The following is a 14,864-nucleotide window of genomic DNA, read 5'->3' on the forward strand; positions in this document are numbered from 1 at the left end:
AAGAACCCACACATGTACGGTCACTTGATTTTTGACAAATGAACTAAAAACATCAAGTGGAAAAAAAGAGCATTTTTAACAAATGGTGCTGGATCAACTGGATATCTGCATGCAGAAAAATCTGCATGCAAATCGACCCATTCTTATCTCCTTGTACAAAACTCCAAGTCCAAGTAGATCAAGGATCTACACATAAAAACAGAAACACTGAAGCATATAAAGGAGAAAGTGTGGAAGAATCTTGAACACATGGGCACAGGGCAAAAGTTCCTGAACAGAACACCATGGCTTATATTCTAAGAACAAGAATCAAATAGGACCTCATAAAACTGCAAAGCTTCTGTAAGGCAAAGGACACAGTCAATAGGACAAAACGGCAAAGAACAAATTGGGAAAAAATCTTTATTAACCCTACATCAGATAGAGGGCTAATATCCAATGTATACAAAGAACTCAATAAGTTAGTCTCCAGAGACTCAAATAACACTATTAAAAAATGGGGTACAGAGCTAAACAGGGAATTCTCAACTGAGGAAACTCAAATGGCTCTAAAGCACCTAAAGAAATGTTCAGCATCCTTAGTTATCAGAGAAATGCAAATCAAAACAACACTGAGATTCCACCTTACACCAGTCAGAATGGCTAAGATGAAAAACTCAGGGGACAGCAGATGCTGGAGAGGATGTGGGGAAAGAGGAACACTTGTCCATTGTTGGTGGGATTGCAAGCTGGTAAAACCACTCTGGAAATCAGTTTGGCGATTCCTCAGAAAATTAGACATAGTACTACCTGTGGAGCCAGCTATACCACTCCTGGGCATATACCCAGAAGATGCTCCTACATGTAATAATGAGACATGCTCCACTATGTTCATAGCTGCCTTATTTATAATAGCCAGAAGCTGGAAAGAACACAGATGTCCATCAACAGAGGAATGGATACAGAAACTGTGGTATATATACACAATGGAGTACTATTCAGATATTAAAAACAATGAACTCATGAAATTCTTAGGCAAATGGATGGAACTAGAAAGTGTCATCCTGAGTGAGGTAATCCAGTCACAAAAGAATGTTCATGGTATGCACTTACTAATAAGTGGATGCTAGTCCAAAAGCTCAAAATAAACAATTTTTTTTCCTAGCATTTGCAGGGGGTGGGGTGAGGGTGGGGGTAGGGGAAGGGGGTGCGGACAGAGAGAGGAGTTCCAGACTAACCTAGTATATGTGAGTTCCTGAACAGCCAGGGCTACACAGAAAACAACAAAACAGAATAAAACCAAACTCGGAATACTATAAAAGATAAAGGCTAGGGAAATGTCCCATCGAAACATAACACAGAGAAAAATGCATTCTTAGGACAACTTCTGAAATTTACATTTGAACAACAATAACACTGCATCAATGCTAAATTCCTAAGTTTGGCAATTCTTTTGTGGGTATTTAAGGAATTTCTCTGTTCTTAGGATACCTATGAAGTATTCAGGAGTAAAACCTCACAAAGATGTCCGCATATTCTCAAATGGCTCAGTAGAGCTAATTAAGATGAGGAACAGTAGTGATATATTAATTTCACGAGGGTCCAATGGAGTGGGAGGCAGTATCTATGACAATACTGGACAATACTGAAGTCCACAAATCTATTCTCCACCATCTTATTAAAGTTTGAAATTCTTTCAAAATCAAACGTTCTAAAAATGAAGAAAAGTATTGCAACAGTTTTAAAGGACTCATTGCTCCCAGGAGGATTTCTGAGTGAACGTACACACAACTTTTAAGTGCAGATCCTCAATTCTTTAAATAAGAAACATTCCAGGCTGGAAATGCTCTCCATAGTGAGCCTGCCCTCACTGTCTAAGGACTGGGATTAGATATGAGCCTTGATGCCTGGCTGTGAAAAGGTTTCAAAAACAAGGTGGCAGACTTTTCCTTCTTACTCTGTTTTCACAGCAATGATATTTTATTTAAAAAGAAAATACAATTTAAGTAGGAAAAGATAAAAACTATGAAAAAGTACTTTCCCTGAATTAAAAATGAATATCAAAATGGTTATATTCACCAGTACAAGGACAATACAAATTGATGTATGGAGATTAGATTAGCAGAAGTTGCTGATGGAATCATAAATTCATAAAGACACAGTGGACATCAATTTGGCATTATCTAATGAAAGTGGTATTGAAATATGTATTCTCAGTCCTCATATGTGCCATTAAAAAACATGAGGAATCTTTAAGGATGTTTATCACAACTATCTTTATAATTGTGGAAAATTAGAAATTAAAAAAAAATACTCATTGACAGGTAACAAGTAACTGGCAAATTGATTGAAAAAATAAAAGAATGAGATTTTACTAATATAAATTTACTTAAGTATATTAAAAACATAAACAAATACCATATATTTCATAATTATTTTTCTCAGTCAATATATGCATGAACATATACATATATATTTGCTAACTAATACATATTAACATAAGAAATTCCTTATTTCTATATATAAGCATAGGATAAAATATTTCAATATCAAAACTGTAGTTTTATTTGGGGATATGTCAGAATACAGTCATAAATATTTAGTCTCCTCTTTTATTACTTTTTCTCTGGAGATAGGGCCTCATTACATTGGCTCTGGCTGGCCTGGAACTCACTATGTAGATTTGGGTGGCTTTGAGCTCACAAAGAACCACCTGCCCTGCTTCTTATAGGGCAGCAGGATGCCCTCTTCTGGTCTCTGTGGGCCTCAGGCATGCATGTGGCAAAACAGCCATACACATAAAAGAACCAATTCCAAACCCTGGGGAACAAACAAGGTTGCTGCTTCCAGTACTTACTCAGAGCGCTTCTCTTTTCCTGTCCATAGTCCTGAGCAGCCCTGATAATCTGCTGCACAACTCCAGTGACCAGCAGATGGATAGCAGGTGGGTTCCAGGTCAGTAACAGGTGGTGCAGGACACTTAGCAGCTCAACACCAATCAGCTGCTATAATTAATATAAATACACTTAGTTAATTTCAATTACAAATGGCAGATGTGTATTATTAAAACCTAAGAAAATACACATGCAATAATGATTTTATAACTAAAATTTAATATATAGGCTAGATTAAAAGAATGAGAGGTCATACTTTCTCCTATAAGATATTCAAGCAACATACAGTATTTAAATTTTAAATGTTTTATATGCAGAGATTATTATTCTCCTACTGGAATAAAACACCTAAGCTATTGGTGTTGCGAGAATTCAATGTCACTGAAGTTCCTAATTGCCCACCTAAGCTGAGGAATTGGTGTGTTTTCACTTTAACCACTATTACAAACTGTAATCTTTTTTTTTAAGATTTATTTATTTATTTTATTTATGTGAGTACATTGTTGCTGTCTTCAGACACACCAGAAGAGGGCATCAGATCCTAATTCAGATGGTTGTGAGCCACCATGTGGTTGCTGGGAATAGAACTCAGGACCTCTGGAAGAGCAGTCAGTACTCTTAACCACTGAGCCATCTCTCCAGCTCCCACAAACAGTAATTTTAAGTCTTTAAAATTTTCTTCATGTAACTGATACAATGAGCTTGCCATAAATTAAGAAACAGAAGAGAAAGTTAATTCAGTCAGAACTGTCCTCTCTTCTCTTAACACAGGAACGCCCCTACACAGCTTGGGGCACTGCTCAGTCAGAAAGTGCTGGTTCAGCATACATGAGGCTCTAGAGCCAATTCCCTCAATTGCAAAGAAATTCACAATCAAAATACATCCCAGGCTGTTCCTTGTTCTTCATGTTCTTCACGGATCCTAGCAGGCTTCCAGGGACTGAGAGACCAGTGCCTCTCCTGTCAAGCTACTCTCCTCGGTAACTGAATGTTCTAGACTTTCTTACTTAAAGGCCCTGCAGGCCTCCTCTGCCCTTGCTGCAGTCCCGAATCTGTCTGTACTTTCTTCCCTTCCATGTCCCTGCCTCTCCCAGAGCATCCCTTGCCCCTGAGAGCTGCTGGCTTTTGCCCTACTCCCTCTTTTGCCCTCTCTGGTCCCCACTGCCCATCTAGTTCTCGATTTTTGACCCTTAACTGCTGTTTATCCTCAGGTTCCCAATATGATCCTCTATTCACCTTCGTTCAAGTTTTCTAGACTACTATTCTCTGGAGGATTAGATAGAGAGCCTCATAGCTGGTCTCCGTGCTCCCTTCTCATACCTCATAAACTAACCTCTTCAAGGCTAACTGTATAATCCTTCTGTGTCTGTCACTCTCAGTCATCTATCTATCTACTTTTCTATCTATATGTGCTGATGCTCTTTGAGTTACGTCCAAACAAAATTAATCATCCTTCTATTTAAACATTGTTAATCATTTCCTTTAGCTTTCAGTATGGAGTCCAAATTCCTTTGTTTGTAAAGCTTCACGTTTGGCCTTCCCAGCCTTGCCCAGCCCCACCCATGATGTCTATCTGCCTTACATCAGTGACAGTAAATGACTGTACACCCTTGAACTTGCCATGCACTCCTGGATCTGGTTTTTGTATTTGTGTTGCTCTTTCTCAGAAGGAATCTTGTCCCTTGGCAGTTCTTCTCTAAGATCCCATTCGACTACCTCTCTGCGAGAAGGTGTCCTTTGCCTGTACATCACATTGCTGTGGTCCTGGGGCCTGACCCCCATACTCACTACTCCCGATCTAAGATGGTAAAGCCATGGTGTGTAGCTGCAGTCTAGCTCTGTGTAGTCATCCAAGAGATAAGAGAGACAGAACCCCTTTTGTTGGTATTAGTTACACAATCTTGTTAGCAATATACAATGTTTATTTCCAGTGTGAGAAATTTATTCCGAGATAGATGCAATTAAAACACAGCATACAATTATCCATTATACAAATACACTGTACCTGATCTTCTGTAATGTGGAATCATGCATAAGGAGAAGCCAATAAGGGGTGTAAGGCCTGCAGGCATGCTGTAGCATGTTGAATGGGCTCCTCTGGTCGATGGGAACAAAGAAACTGTATACTCACACCTGGAATGCACAAAGTAAAACCATGACTTTTCAACACAAAACACTTGTGTTGCTTTGATATAATATTTTTCTCTATTTTTCCCAGATTACTATATATCTATTATTACCACGAAGTTAAAAAATGTTTTCTAGGCTACACAGACAAACACAATATGGGGTTGTAGTGAGTGCTTCAATTCATTTAATATTTAAATTAGGCATGTTATGAACATAATCACTTGTCAATTTCTAGAATTAAAAAATATATAGTATATTAACCAGGCAGTGGTGATGTTCACCTTTAATCCCAGCACTTAGGAGGCAGAGACAAGTGTATCTCTGAGTTTGTGGCCAGCCTGGTCTACAAAATAAAGACATTCAAAGGTACACATTGAGACTTTATCTCAAAAAAAATTTATACTACATTAAGAATAAATTTATAACTAGTTTTTAGTTTCATTAAAGAGTTGTCCAACAATATCGTATACATATGTTTTTTAAGATACAATGATGTGTGTGTGTGTGTATGTGTGTGTGTGGTTTGTTCCTGTGAGTGTGCATGCCTGCAGAGTCCAGAGGACAGTGTCAGAGCCACTGGAGCTGGAGTTAGAGCAGTTGGGAACCCACCTGAGGGGTGCTAGAATTGAACTTAGGTCCTCTCTAAAAGCAGTAAGTGCTCTTAACCACTGAGCCATCCATCTCCCATACAAGGTTTATAAATGCCCAGCTACATACAAGGCTTGTCCAAACAAGTGCTCACAGTGTACAAGGCCAAGACTCTGGTGTTTTTCATATTTTCAACTGTGAGATCTACTTACAAAATTCACTAATTACACCTACTAGTTGTCGTACTTTGCACTTTCAGAAAATATGAGATGACAAATTCCCTAAAGAATATGTAAATACATAACTAAGAACAATTATAAATTAAAAATTAAAAATTATTAAAAACCAAATAATAAAATGTTTTTTTCTACATTGGACAATAAAGGCCAATACAAAGAAAGCATGTTGAATAAAAAACCGTATATTTTTTCCTTGAAATTCAATATTGTTCTGTGAGTGAACATAATGGCTGAGCTTTTACAGTAGTTCTAGATAATTTGTAGATAGAAATTCATCTATTTCATAAGTGGAGCTGAAGGTCCTTGTACTATTCTTTCTCTGAAGTGTGCTACACAAGGCTTTACACAGCATTGCGATGAGAGCTCCAAGCTCTGCAGTGGCAGGGCCTGGAGTGCATCACAGTGAGCCCACCTAGGGTCAGGTGCATTCTGTCCTTGTTAACTTCTGGCAAGGCTTCCGCACTAGCCATTGCTCCTGGATCCTCGTTTAAACTGACCACTAGGGAGGTTTCTGTATACCAGACACAGTTGTTGCTTCTGTGCACTCTTGACATATAAATCCTGTGCTGTTTAATCAGAGTGCCACTGCATGGAGAATTGGGGCCCAGGAGTTCCCGTAGTGAAGTCTTGCTATATCAATGGTCTTGGGAGTATAAAATGCTCCCTCTGTGAACAAAAAAACAAAACATCAAATCAAGTAAAAACATACTTTCTATCTTAGGGTTTCTATTCCTGCACAAACATCATGACCAAGAAGCAAGTGGGGAGGAAAGGACTTATTCAGCTTACACTTCCACATTGCTGTTCATTACTAAAGGAAGTCAGGACTGGAACTCAAGCAGGTCAGGAAGGAGAAGCTGATGCAGAGGCCATAGAGGGATGGTACTTACTGGCTTGCTTCCACTGGCTTGCTCAGTTTGCTTTCTTATAGAACCCAAGACTACCAGCCCAGGGATTGCAACACCCACAGTGGGCCCTCCCCCCTGATTACTAATTGAGAAAATGACTTACAGCTAGATCTCAAGGAGGCATCTCCTCAACTGAAGCTCCTCTCTCTGTGATAATTCAGAAGAGCCTGGGCAGATGTTATACAGACCCTAAGGGAACACAAATGACAACCCAGGCTGCTATTTCCAGAAAATCTCTCAATTATCATAGATCGAGAAACCAAGGTATTTCATGACAAAAACAAATTTACATGGTATCTTTCCACAAATCCAGCCCTTCGAAGGATAATGAATGGAAAACACCAATAAAAGGAGAGAAAGTACACACTAGAAAAAGTAAGAAATTAATCTTGTTTCAACAAACCCAAAACAAGATAACCACACGAACATACAAATTAAGTCAAAAATAGCAGGAAGCAACACTCACTATTCCTTAATATCTCTTAACATCAATGGACTCATTACCCCAAGAAAAAGACATACCCTAATAGACTGGATACTATAAACAAGACCCAACATTTTGATGCACACAGGAAACACATCTCAGTGTCAAAGACAAACACTAGCTCAGAGTAAAAGGCTGGAAAACAGTTTTACAAGCAAATGGTCCCAGGAAAAAAGCTGGAGTACACATTCTAAATCCAATAAAATAGATTTGCAACCAAAAGTCACCAAAAAAAAAAAAAAGACACAGAAGGACACTTTATACTCATCAAAGGAAAAATCTACCAGGAAGAACTCTCAATTCTGAACATCTATCCTCCAAATACAAGGGCACCCACATTCCTAAAGTTTACTAAAGCTTAAAGCACACATCGTTCCCCACACAAAACTGTGCCTGACTTAAACACAGCACTCTCATCAATAGACAGATCAGGGAAACACAAACTAAACTGAGGCATAGTGAAACTAACAGAAGTTTTGGACCAAATGGATTTAATAGATATCTATAGAACATCTCATCCTAAATCAAAAGAATATACCTTTTTCTCAGCACCTCATTGGACCTTCTCCAAAGTTGACCATATAATTGGTCACAAAACAGACCTCAACAGATATAAGAAGATCGGAACTGGGTGGCCGTACAGCAGTGGCTGGTCCAGCTGAAGGGCCATCAACAATGGAACCAAGATGACACAGGGTCCAGTTAGGCCCTGCGCCCACGACCACTGACCTTCGCTGGCCAGCCAGGCTGCAAGCAGCAGCAGATTTATGGTGCCTTTCACCGCACAGAAGCCATTTCAGAACTCTGCCTTCTGCCAGTCAGGAGTGACTTGCCTCCATCTTGGTTCTCAGACTCCAGAGAGATCAGACAGACTGAGGTATGCAAATATAACCTGAGGCCAACATTGCGGGGGTCTTAGCCCGACGGGCATTGGCCTGCACCCAGGCCCTGGGCTGTTCGGGGGGGGGGGGCATCGGGGTGCCAACCCAGCCAGGAGTTTTTTGCGCAGGCCTGGCAATTTTGCCTACAGGACGCCAGAGAGCTCTAGCAGGCAAAGCAAGCTAACAGGCATATCCCAAGGCTAACATAGTGGGGGTCTAGGCCCCAACAGGCCCTGGACTGACCCCTAGAACTGGGCTGCTTGGTGGGCCATCTGTGTGTCAACCCAGCCAGGAGGTTGTTAGCCCAGCAGACTCTCCTGGCACTTTCAGGAAGCACGCACACACGCCTGCCATCCTGGCCACCAGACAGAACCAATTAACAGTCAGAGCCCAAGGGGAACTTTGCTCCGACCTTGGCCTCCCAGGCTTTTGCCTAGACTCAGGGCCTGAGCAGCTAGGCTAGTCTTGGGTGCACCAACCCGGTTGGGAGATCAGCTGCCCAGCAGAGTGATCAGCACATGGAAAAGGTCCTGGCAGCATACATCATCAGCACTCCCTGAAAGAGCAAACAGGCACCATCTGGTTCACAGACACAATCTGGGGCAAAGCACACTAGGGCTGCAAGGGCACCCAAGAGGAGGACAGCACATCAGCAATCTGCTACAGGGGAAACCCAGCCATATAGTGTTGCAGAAATAGCCCCAGAGCCCCTCAGGAGTCCCAAACACCAGCCAAAGACAAGACCAATTAACTCCAGAGAACAAGATGACAAAAGGTAAACCAAGGAACATTACTAATAGAAATCTAGGCAATATGGCAGCATCTGAACCAAACTCTCCAACATCAGCAAGTCCTGGTTATGCCAACACACCAGAGAAACAAGATTTGGATTTAAAATCACTGGTCATGATGCTGCTAGAAGAACACAAAAAGGACATAAATGAATCTCTTAAAGAAATACAGGGGAACATGAATAAGCTAGAAACCCGAATAATGGAAACACAAAAATCACATAAAGAAATGCAGGAGAATAAGAGATAGAAGCCAATAAAGAAGAAATGCAAAAAAAAAAAAAGTAAAGAAATGCAGGAGAACTTGAGTCAAAAGGCAGAAGTCATGAAAGAGGAAACACAAAAATCTCTTATTACAGGAAAACACAAACAAACAAACAATAGAACTGAGCAAAACCATCCTGGATCTAAAAACAGAAGTAGAAACAACTAAGAAATCACAAAGGGAGACAACTTTGGAGATAGAAAACCTTGAGAAGAAATCAGGAGCCATCGATGCAAATATAAACAACAGAATACAAGAGATGGAAGAAAGAATTTCAGATGCCGAAGATAATATAGAAACCATTGTCTCAACAGTCAAAGAAAATGTAAAATGCAAAAAGCTGGTATCCCAGAACATCCAGGAAATCCAGGATACAATGAGAAGACCAAACCTAAGGATTATAGGTATAGATGAGAGTGAAGATTTACAATTGAAAGGGCCAGCAAATATCTTCAACAAAATTATGGAAGAAAACTTTTCCAACTTAAAGAGAGAGATGCCTATGAATATACAAGAAGCCTACAGAACTCCAAACAGACTGGTTCTGAGCAGAAATACCTCTCGCCACATAATAATTAGAACCCTAAATGCACTAAACAAAGAAAGAATATTAAAGGCAGTAAGAGAAAAAGGCCAAGTAGCATATAAAGGAAGACCTATCAGAATCACACCAGACTTCTCACCAGAGACCATGAAAGCTAGAAGATCCTGGGCAGATCTCATGCAGACTCTAAGAGAACACAAATGCCAGCCAAAACTACTCTACCCAGCAAAACTCCCAATCACCATAGATGGAGAAACTAAGATATTCCATGACAAAACCAAGTTTACCCAATATCTATCCACAAACCCAGCCCTACAAAGGATAATAGGAGGAAAACACCAATACAAGGAGGGAAACTTCACCCTGGAAGAAGCAAGATAGTAGCCTTCTTTCATCAAACTCAAAAGAAGATAACCAATCAAATTTAAAAAATAACATCAAAAAATGACAGGAAGTAATAATCACTATTCCTTAATATCTCTTAATATCAGTGGGCTCAATGCCCCAATAAAAAGACATAGACTAACGGACTGGATACATAAACAGGACCCTACATTTTGCTGCATAGAGGAAACACACCTCAGTGTCAAAGACAAACAAACATTACCTTAGAGCAAAAGGCTGGAAGACAATTTTACAAGCAAATGGTCTCAGGAAACAAGCTGGAGTAGCCATTCTAATATCAGATAAAATTGATTTTCAAACAAAGTCATCAAAAGAGACTCTGAGGGACACTTCTTGCTGGTAAAAGGAGAAATACAACAAGAAGAACTCTCAATCTTGAACATCTATGCTCCAAATGCAAGGGCACCCTCATTCATAAAAGAAACTTTACTAAAGCTCAAAGCACACATTGCACCTAACACAATAATTGTGGGTGACTTCAACACTGCACTTTCCTCAATGGACCGATCAGGAAAACAGAAACTGAACAGGGACACTGTGAAACTAATTGAAGCTTTGGAACAATTATATTTAACAGATATATATAGAACATTTTATCCTAAAGCAAAAGAATTTATCTTTTTCTCAGCACCTCATGGTACCTTCTCCAAAATCAACCATATAATTGGTCACAAGACAGACCTCAACAAATATAAGAAGATCGAACTAATCCCATGCCTCGTACCGGACCTCTATGGAGTAAAAGTGGTCTTCAATAGCAACAAAAACAACAGAAAACCCACATATACGTGGAAACTGAACAACATTCCACTCAATGATACCTTAGTCAAGGAAGAAATAAAGAAAGAATTAAAGACTTTTTAGAACTTAATGAAAATGAAGACACAATATACCCAAATAAATGGGACACAATGAAAGCAGTGCTAGGAGGAAAACTCATAGCCCTGAGTGCCTCCAAAAAGAAAATGGACCTCCACTGCTGGTGGGGCTGAAAGATGGTACAACCACTTTGGAAATCTGTCTGGAGGTTCCTCAGAAAACTGGACATGACACTTCCGGAGGACCCTGATATACCTCTCCTGGGCATATACCCAAAGGATTCCCCAGCATGCAATAAAGACACATGCTCCATTATGTTCATAGCAGCCTTATTTATAATAGCCAGAAACTGGAAAGAACCCAGATGCCCCTCAAAGGAGGAATGGATACAGAAAATGTGGTATATTTACACAATGGAATACTACTCAGCAATTAGAAACAATGAATTCACAAAATTTTTAGGCAAAGGTTTGATCTGGAAAATATCATCCTAAGTGAGGTAACCCAATCACAAAAGAATACACATGGAATGCAATCTCTGATAAGTGGATATTAATTAGCTCAGAAGCCCTGAATACCCAAGTCACAAATTGCATAACAAATGACGCCCATGAAGAAGTATGGAAAGGGTCCTGATCCTGGAAAGGATTGATCTAGCATTGGAAGGGAATATAAGGACAGAGAAAAAGGAGGGAGGTGATTGGAGAAGGGATGGAGAGAAGAAGGTTTATGGGACATATGGGGATGGGGAAATCTGGGAAAGGGGAAATCATTTGGAATGTAAACAAAAAATATAGAAAATGAAAATATATATATATAAAAAAAAGAAAAAGAAAATGGAGAGAGCATACACTAACAGCTTAATGTCACACCTGAAAGCCCTGGAACGAAAAGAAGCTATTTCACCCAGGAGGAGTAGAAGGCAGGAAATCATCAAACTCAGGGCTGAAATCAATCAAGTAGAACAAAGAGAAACAAAGAGAACCATACAAAGAATCAACAAAACCAGGAGCTGGTTCTTTCAGAAAATCAACAAGATAGATAAACCCTTAGCCAGCCTAACCAAAGGGCACAGAGACAGTATCCAGATTAACAAACTTAGAAATGAAAAGGGAGATATAACAACAGAAACTGAGGAAATTCAAAAAATCATTAGATCCTACTACAAAAGCCTATACTCAACACAACTGGAGAATCTGGGGGAAATGGACAGTTTCCTAGACAGATATCTGACACCAAAACTAAATCAGGAGGGACACAAAAGGATCACTAGGTACTGTAACACCCTGAGCTTTAGATTTCTGGTGGTGCAAATCGCCAGGGATCTGCCTGCACTCAGGAACTGAGCACATAGGCAGCTTTTGTCTGCCAGCCCGCTGGGCTCAGGGCCTGTATCCTGCCCAGGGAGCCGTGGAAGGAGAGAAGCCCCTTATACTCGCTGCCTGCAGGGACACAAAAGGATCACTAGGTACTGTAACATCCTGAGCTTTAGATTTCTGGTGGTACAAACCACCAGGGGTCTGCCTGCACTCAGGAACTGAGCACATAGGCGGTTCATCTACAAGCCAGTCCATCGCAGGACCTGTGTCCTATGTGAGAATCAACAGAGGGAGTGACCCCCAGGACAACTTCTTCCCTCCATAATAGAGCAGACAAAGAACACCTGGTTGACCTTGACAACCTAAGTATAGCATTGCTTGAGGCAAGACTGAGAAGGGTTCCACAGGCACAAAAGAGGAAGCAATCTGTGCCAGAAGAAACCCAGTCATCCAGTGGTGCAGAGATAATCTTAAAGATCCACAGTAGGTTGAAGCACCAGCCAGTGACAATAAGACCCCATCTAACCCCTGGGAGAACCAGATGGCTAAAGGCAAACGTAGGAACGTTACTAACAGAAACCAAGGCATTATGGCAGCATCTGAACCCAATTCTCCAACATTAGCAACTCCTGGATACCACAACACACCAGAAAAACAAGATTTGGATTTAAAATCACTGGTCTTGATGCTAGTACAGGAACACATGAAGGACATACTTAAAGAAATTCAGGAGAAAATGGATCAAAAATTAGAAGCCCTTACAAGGGAAACACAAAAATCATTGAAAGAAATTCAGGAGAATGCAAAAGCCAATAAGGAGGAAACCAAAAAATCACTTAAAGAAATACAGGAGAACCTAGATCAACAGGCAGAAGTCATGAAAGAGGAAACACAAAAATCACTTAAAGAATTAGAGGAAAACACAGACAAGCAAATGACAGAACTGAGCAAAAATTTCCAGGATCTGAAAACAGAAGTAGAAACAACTAAGAAAACACAAAGGGAGACAACTTTGGAGATAGAAAACCTTGGGAAGAAATCAGGGACCATAGACGCAAATACAACAACAGAATACAAGAGATAGAAGAAAGAATCTCAGATGCTGAAGATACCATAGAAACCATGGACTCAACAGTTAAAGAAAATGCAAAATGCAAAAAGCTTGTAACCCAAAATATCCAGGAAATCCAGGACACAATGAGAAAGCCAAATCTAAGGATTATAGGTATTGATGAGAGTGAAGATTTACAACTTAAAGGGCCAGCAAATATCTTCAACAAAATTATGGAAGAAAACTTCCCTAACCTAAAGAGAGAGATGCCCATGAATATACAAGAAGCCTACAGAACTCCAAACAGACTGGACCAGAACAGAAATACCTCCAGTCACATAATAATCAAAACCCCAAATGTACTAAACAAAGAAAGAATACTTAGGGCAGTAAGAGAAAAAGGGCAAGTAACATATAAAGGAAGACCTATCAGAATTACACCAGATTTCTCACCAGAGACCACGAAAGCAAGAAGATCCTGGGTGGAGCTCATGCAGACTCTAAGAGAACACAGATGCCAGCCGAGACTACTATACCAAGTGAAACTCTCAATTACTATAGATGGAGAAACCAAGATATTCCATGACAAAACCAAATTTACACAATATCTTTCTACAAACCCAGCCCTACAAAGGATAATAGGGGGAAAGCACCATTACAACGAGGGAAACTATACCCTGGAAAGAGCAGGATATTAAGCTTCTTTCATCAAACCCAAAGAGGATAACCACACACATATAAAATTAAAATCAAAAATGTTAGGAAGCAATAACCACTACCCTTTGATATCTCTTAACATCAATGGACTCAATTCCCCAATAAAAAGACAGACTAACAGACTGGTTTCATAAAAACAGGACCCTACATTTTGCTGCATACAGGAAACACACCTCAGCCTTAGAGTAAAAGGCTGGAAGACAATTCTACAAGCAAATGGTCCCAGGAAACAAGCCGGGAGTTGCCATTCTAATTTCAGATAAAATTGACTTTCAACCTAATGCCATCAAAAGAGACATGGAAGGTCACTACTTGCTGGTCAGAGGAAAAATCCAACAAGAAAAACTCTCAATCCTGAACATCTATGCACCAAATACAAGGGCGCCCTCATTCATAAAAGAAACTTTACTAAAGCTCAAAGTACACATTGCACCTAACACAATAATTGTGGGTGACTTCAACACTCCACTTTCATCAATGGACCGATCAGGAAAAGAGAAACTAAACAGGGAGACAATGAAACTAATTGAAGCTTTGAACCAATTGGAGTTAACAGATATAAATATATATATATATAACTTTTTAATCCCAAAGCAAAAGAATATACTTTTTTCTCAGCACCTCATGGTACCTTCTCCAAAACAGATCATATAGTTGGTCACAAGACAGACCTCAACAAATATAAGAAGCCTGAAATAATCCCATGCCTCCTATCAGATCACTATGGAGTAAAAGTCGTCTTTAGTAACAGCAAAAACAACAGAAAGCCCACATACACATGGAAACTGAACAATACTCTACTCAATGATACCTTAGTCAAGGAAGAAATAAAGAAAGAAATCAAAGATTT

At 39.9% G+C, this 14,864-nt stretch overlaps 1 protein-coding gene across 1 annotated transcript in view; it reads right to left on the reverse strand.

Moving 5' to 3' along the window:
* Positions 1 to 4,909: 4,909 nt before the first annotated feature.
* LOC127687601 (HEAT repeat-containing protein 5B-like) overlaps positions 4,910 to 14,864 on the reverse strand; it is a 45,892-nt gene continuing 35,937 nt past the window's right edge. Inside the window, exons 7-9 of the mRNA XM_052186402.1 lie at positions 6,842 to 6,927; positions 6,243 to 6,496; positions 4,910 to 5,006 (exon numbers count right to left, since the gene is read on the reverse strand). Coding sequence (XP_052042362.1) covers positions 6,844 to 6,927 — 84 coding nt within the window. The 3' untranslated portion in view covers positions 4,910 to 5,006; positions 6,243 to 6,496; positions 6,842 to 6,843. The remainder of the gene's footprint in view (positions 5,007 to 6,242; positions 6,497 to 6,841; positions 6,928 to 14,864) is intronic.

This window comes from Apodemus sylvaticus, chromosome 6, assembly GCF_947179515.1.
Source record: "Apodemus sylvaticus chromosome 6, mApoSyl1.1, whole genome shotgun sequence".
NCBI classification, from domain to species: Eukaryota; Metazoa; Chordata; class Mammalia; order Rodentia; family Muridae; genus Apodemus; species Apodemus sylvaticus.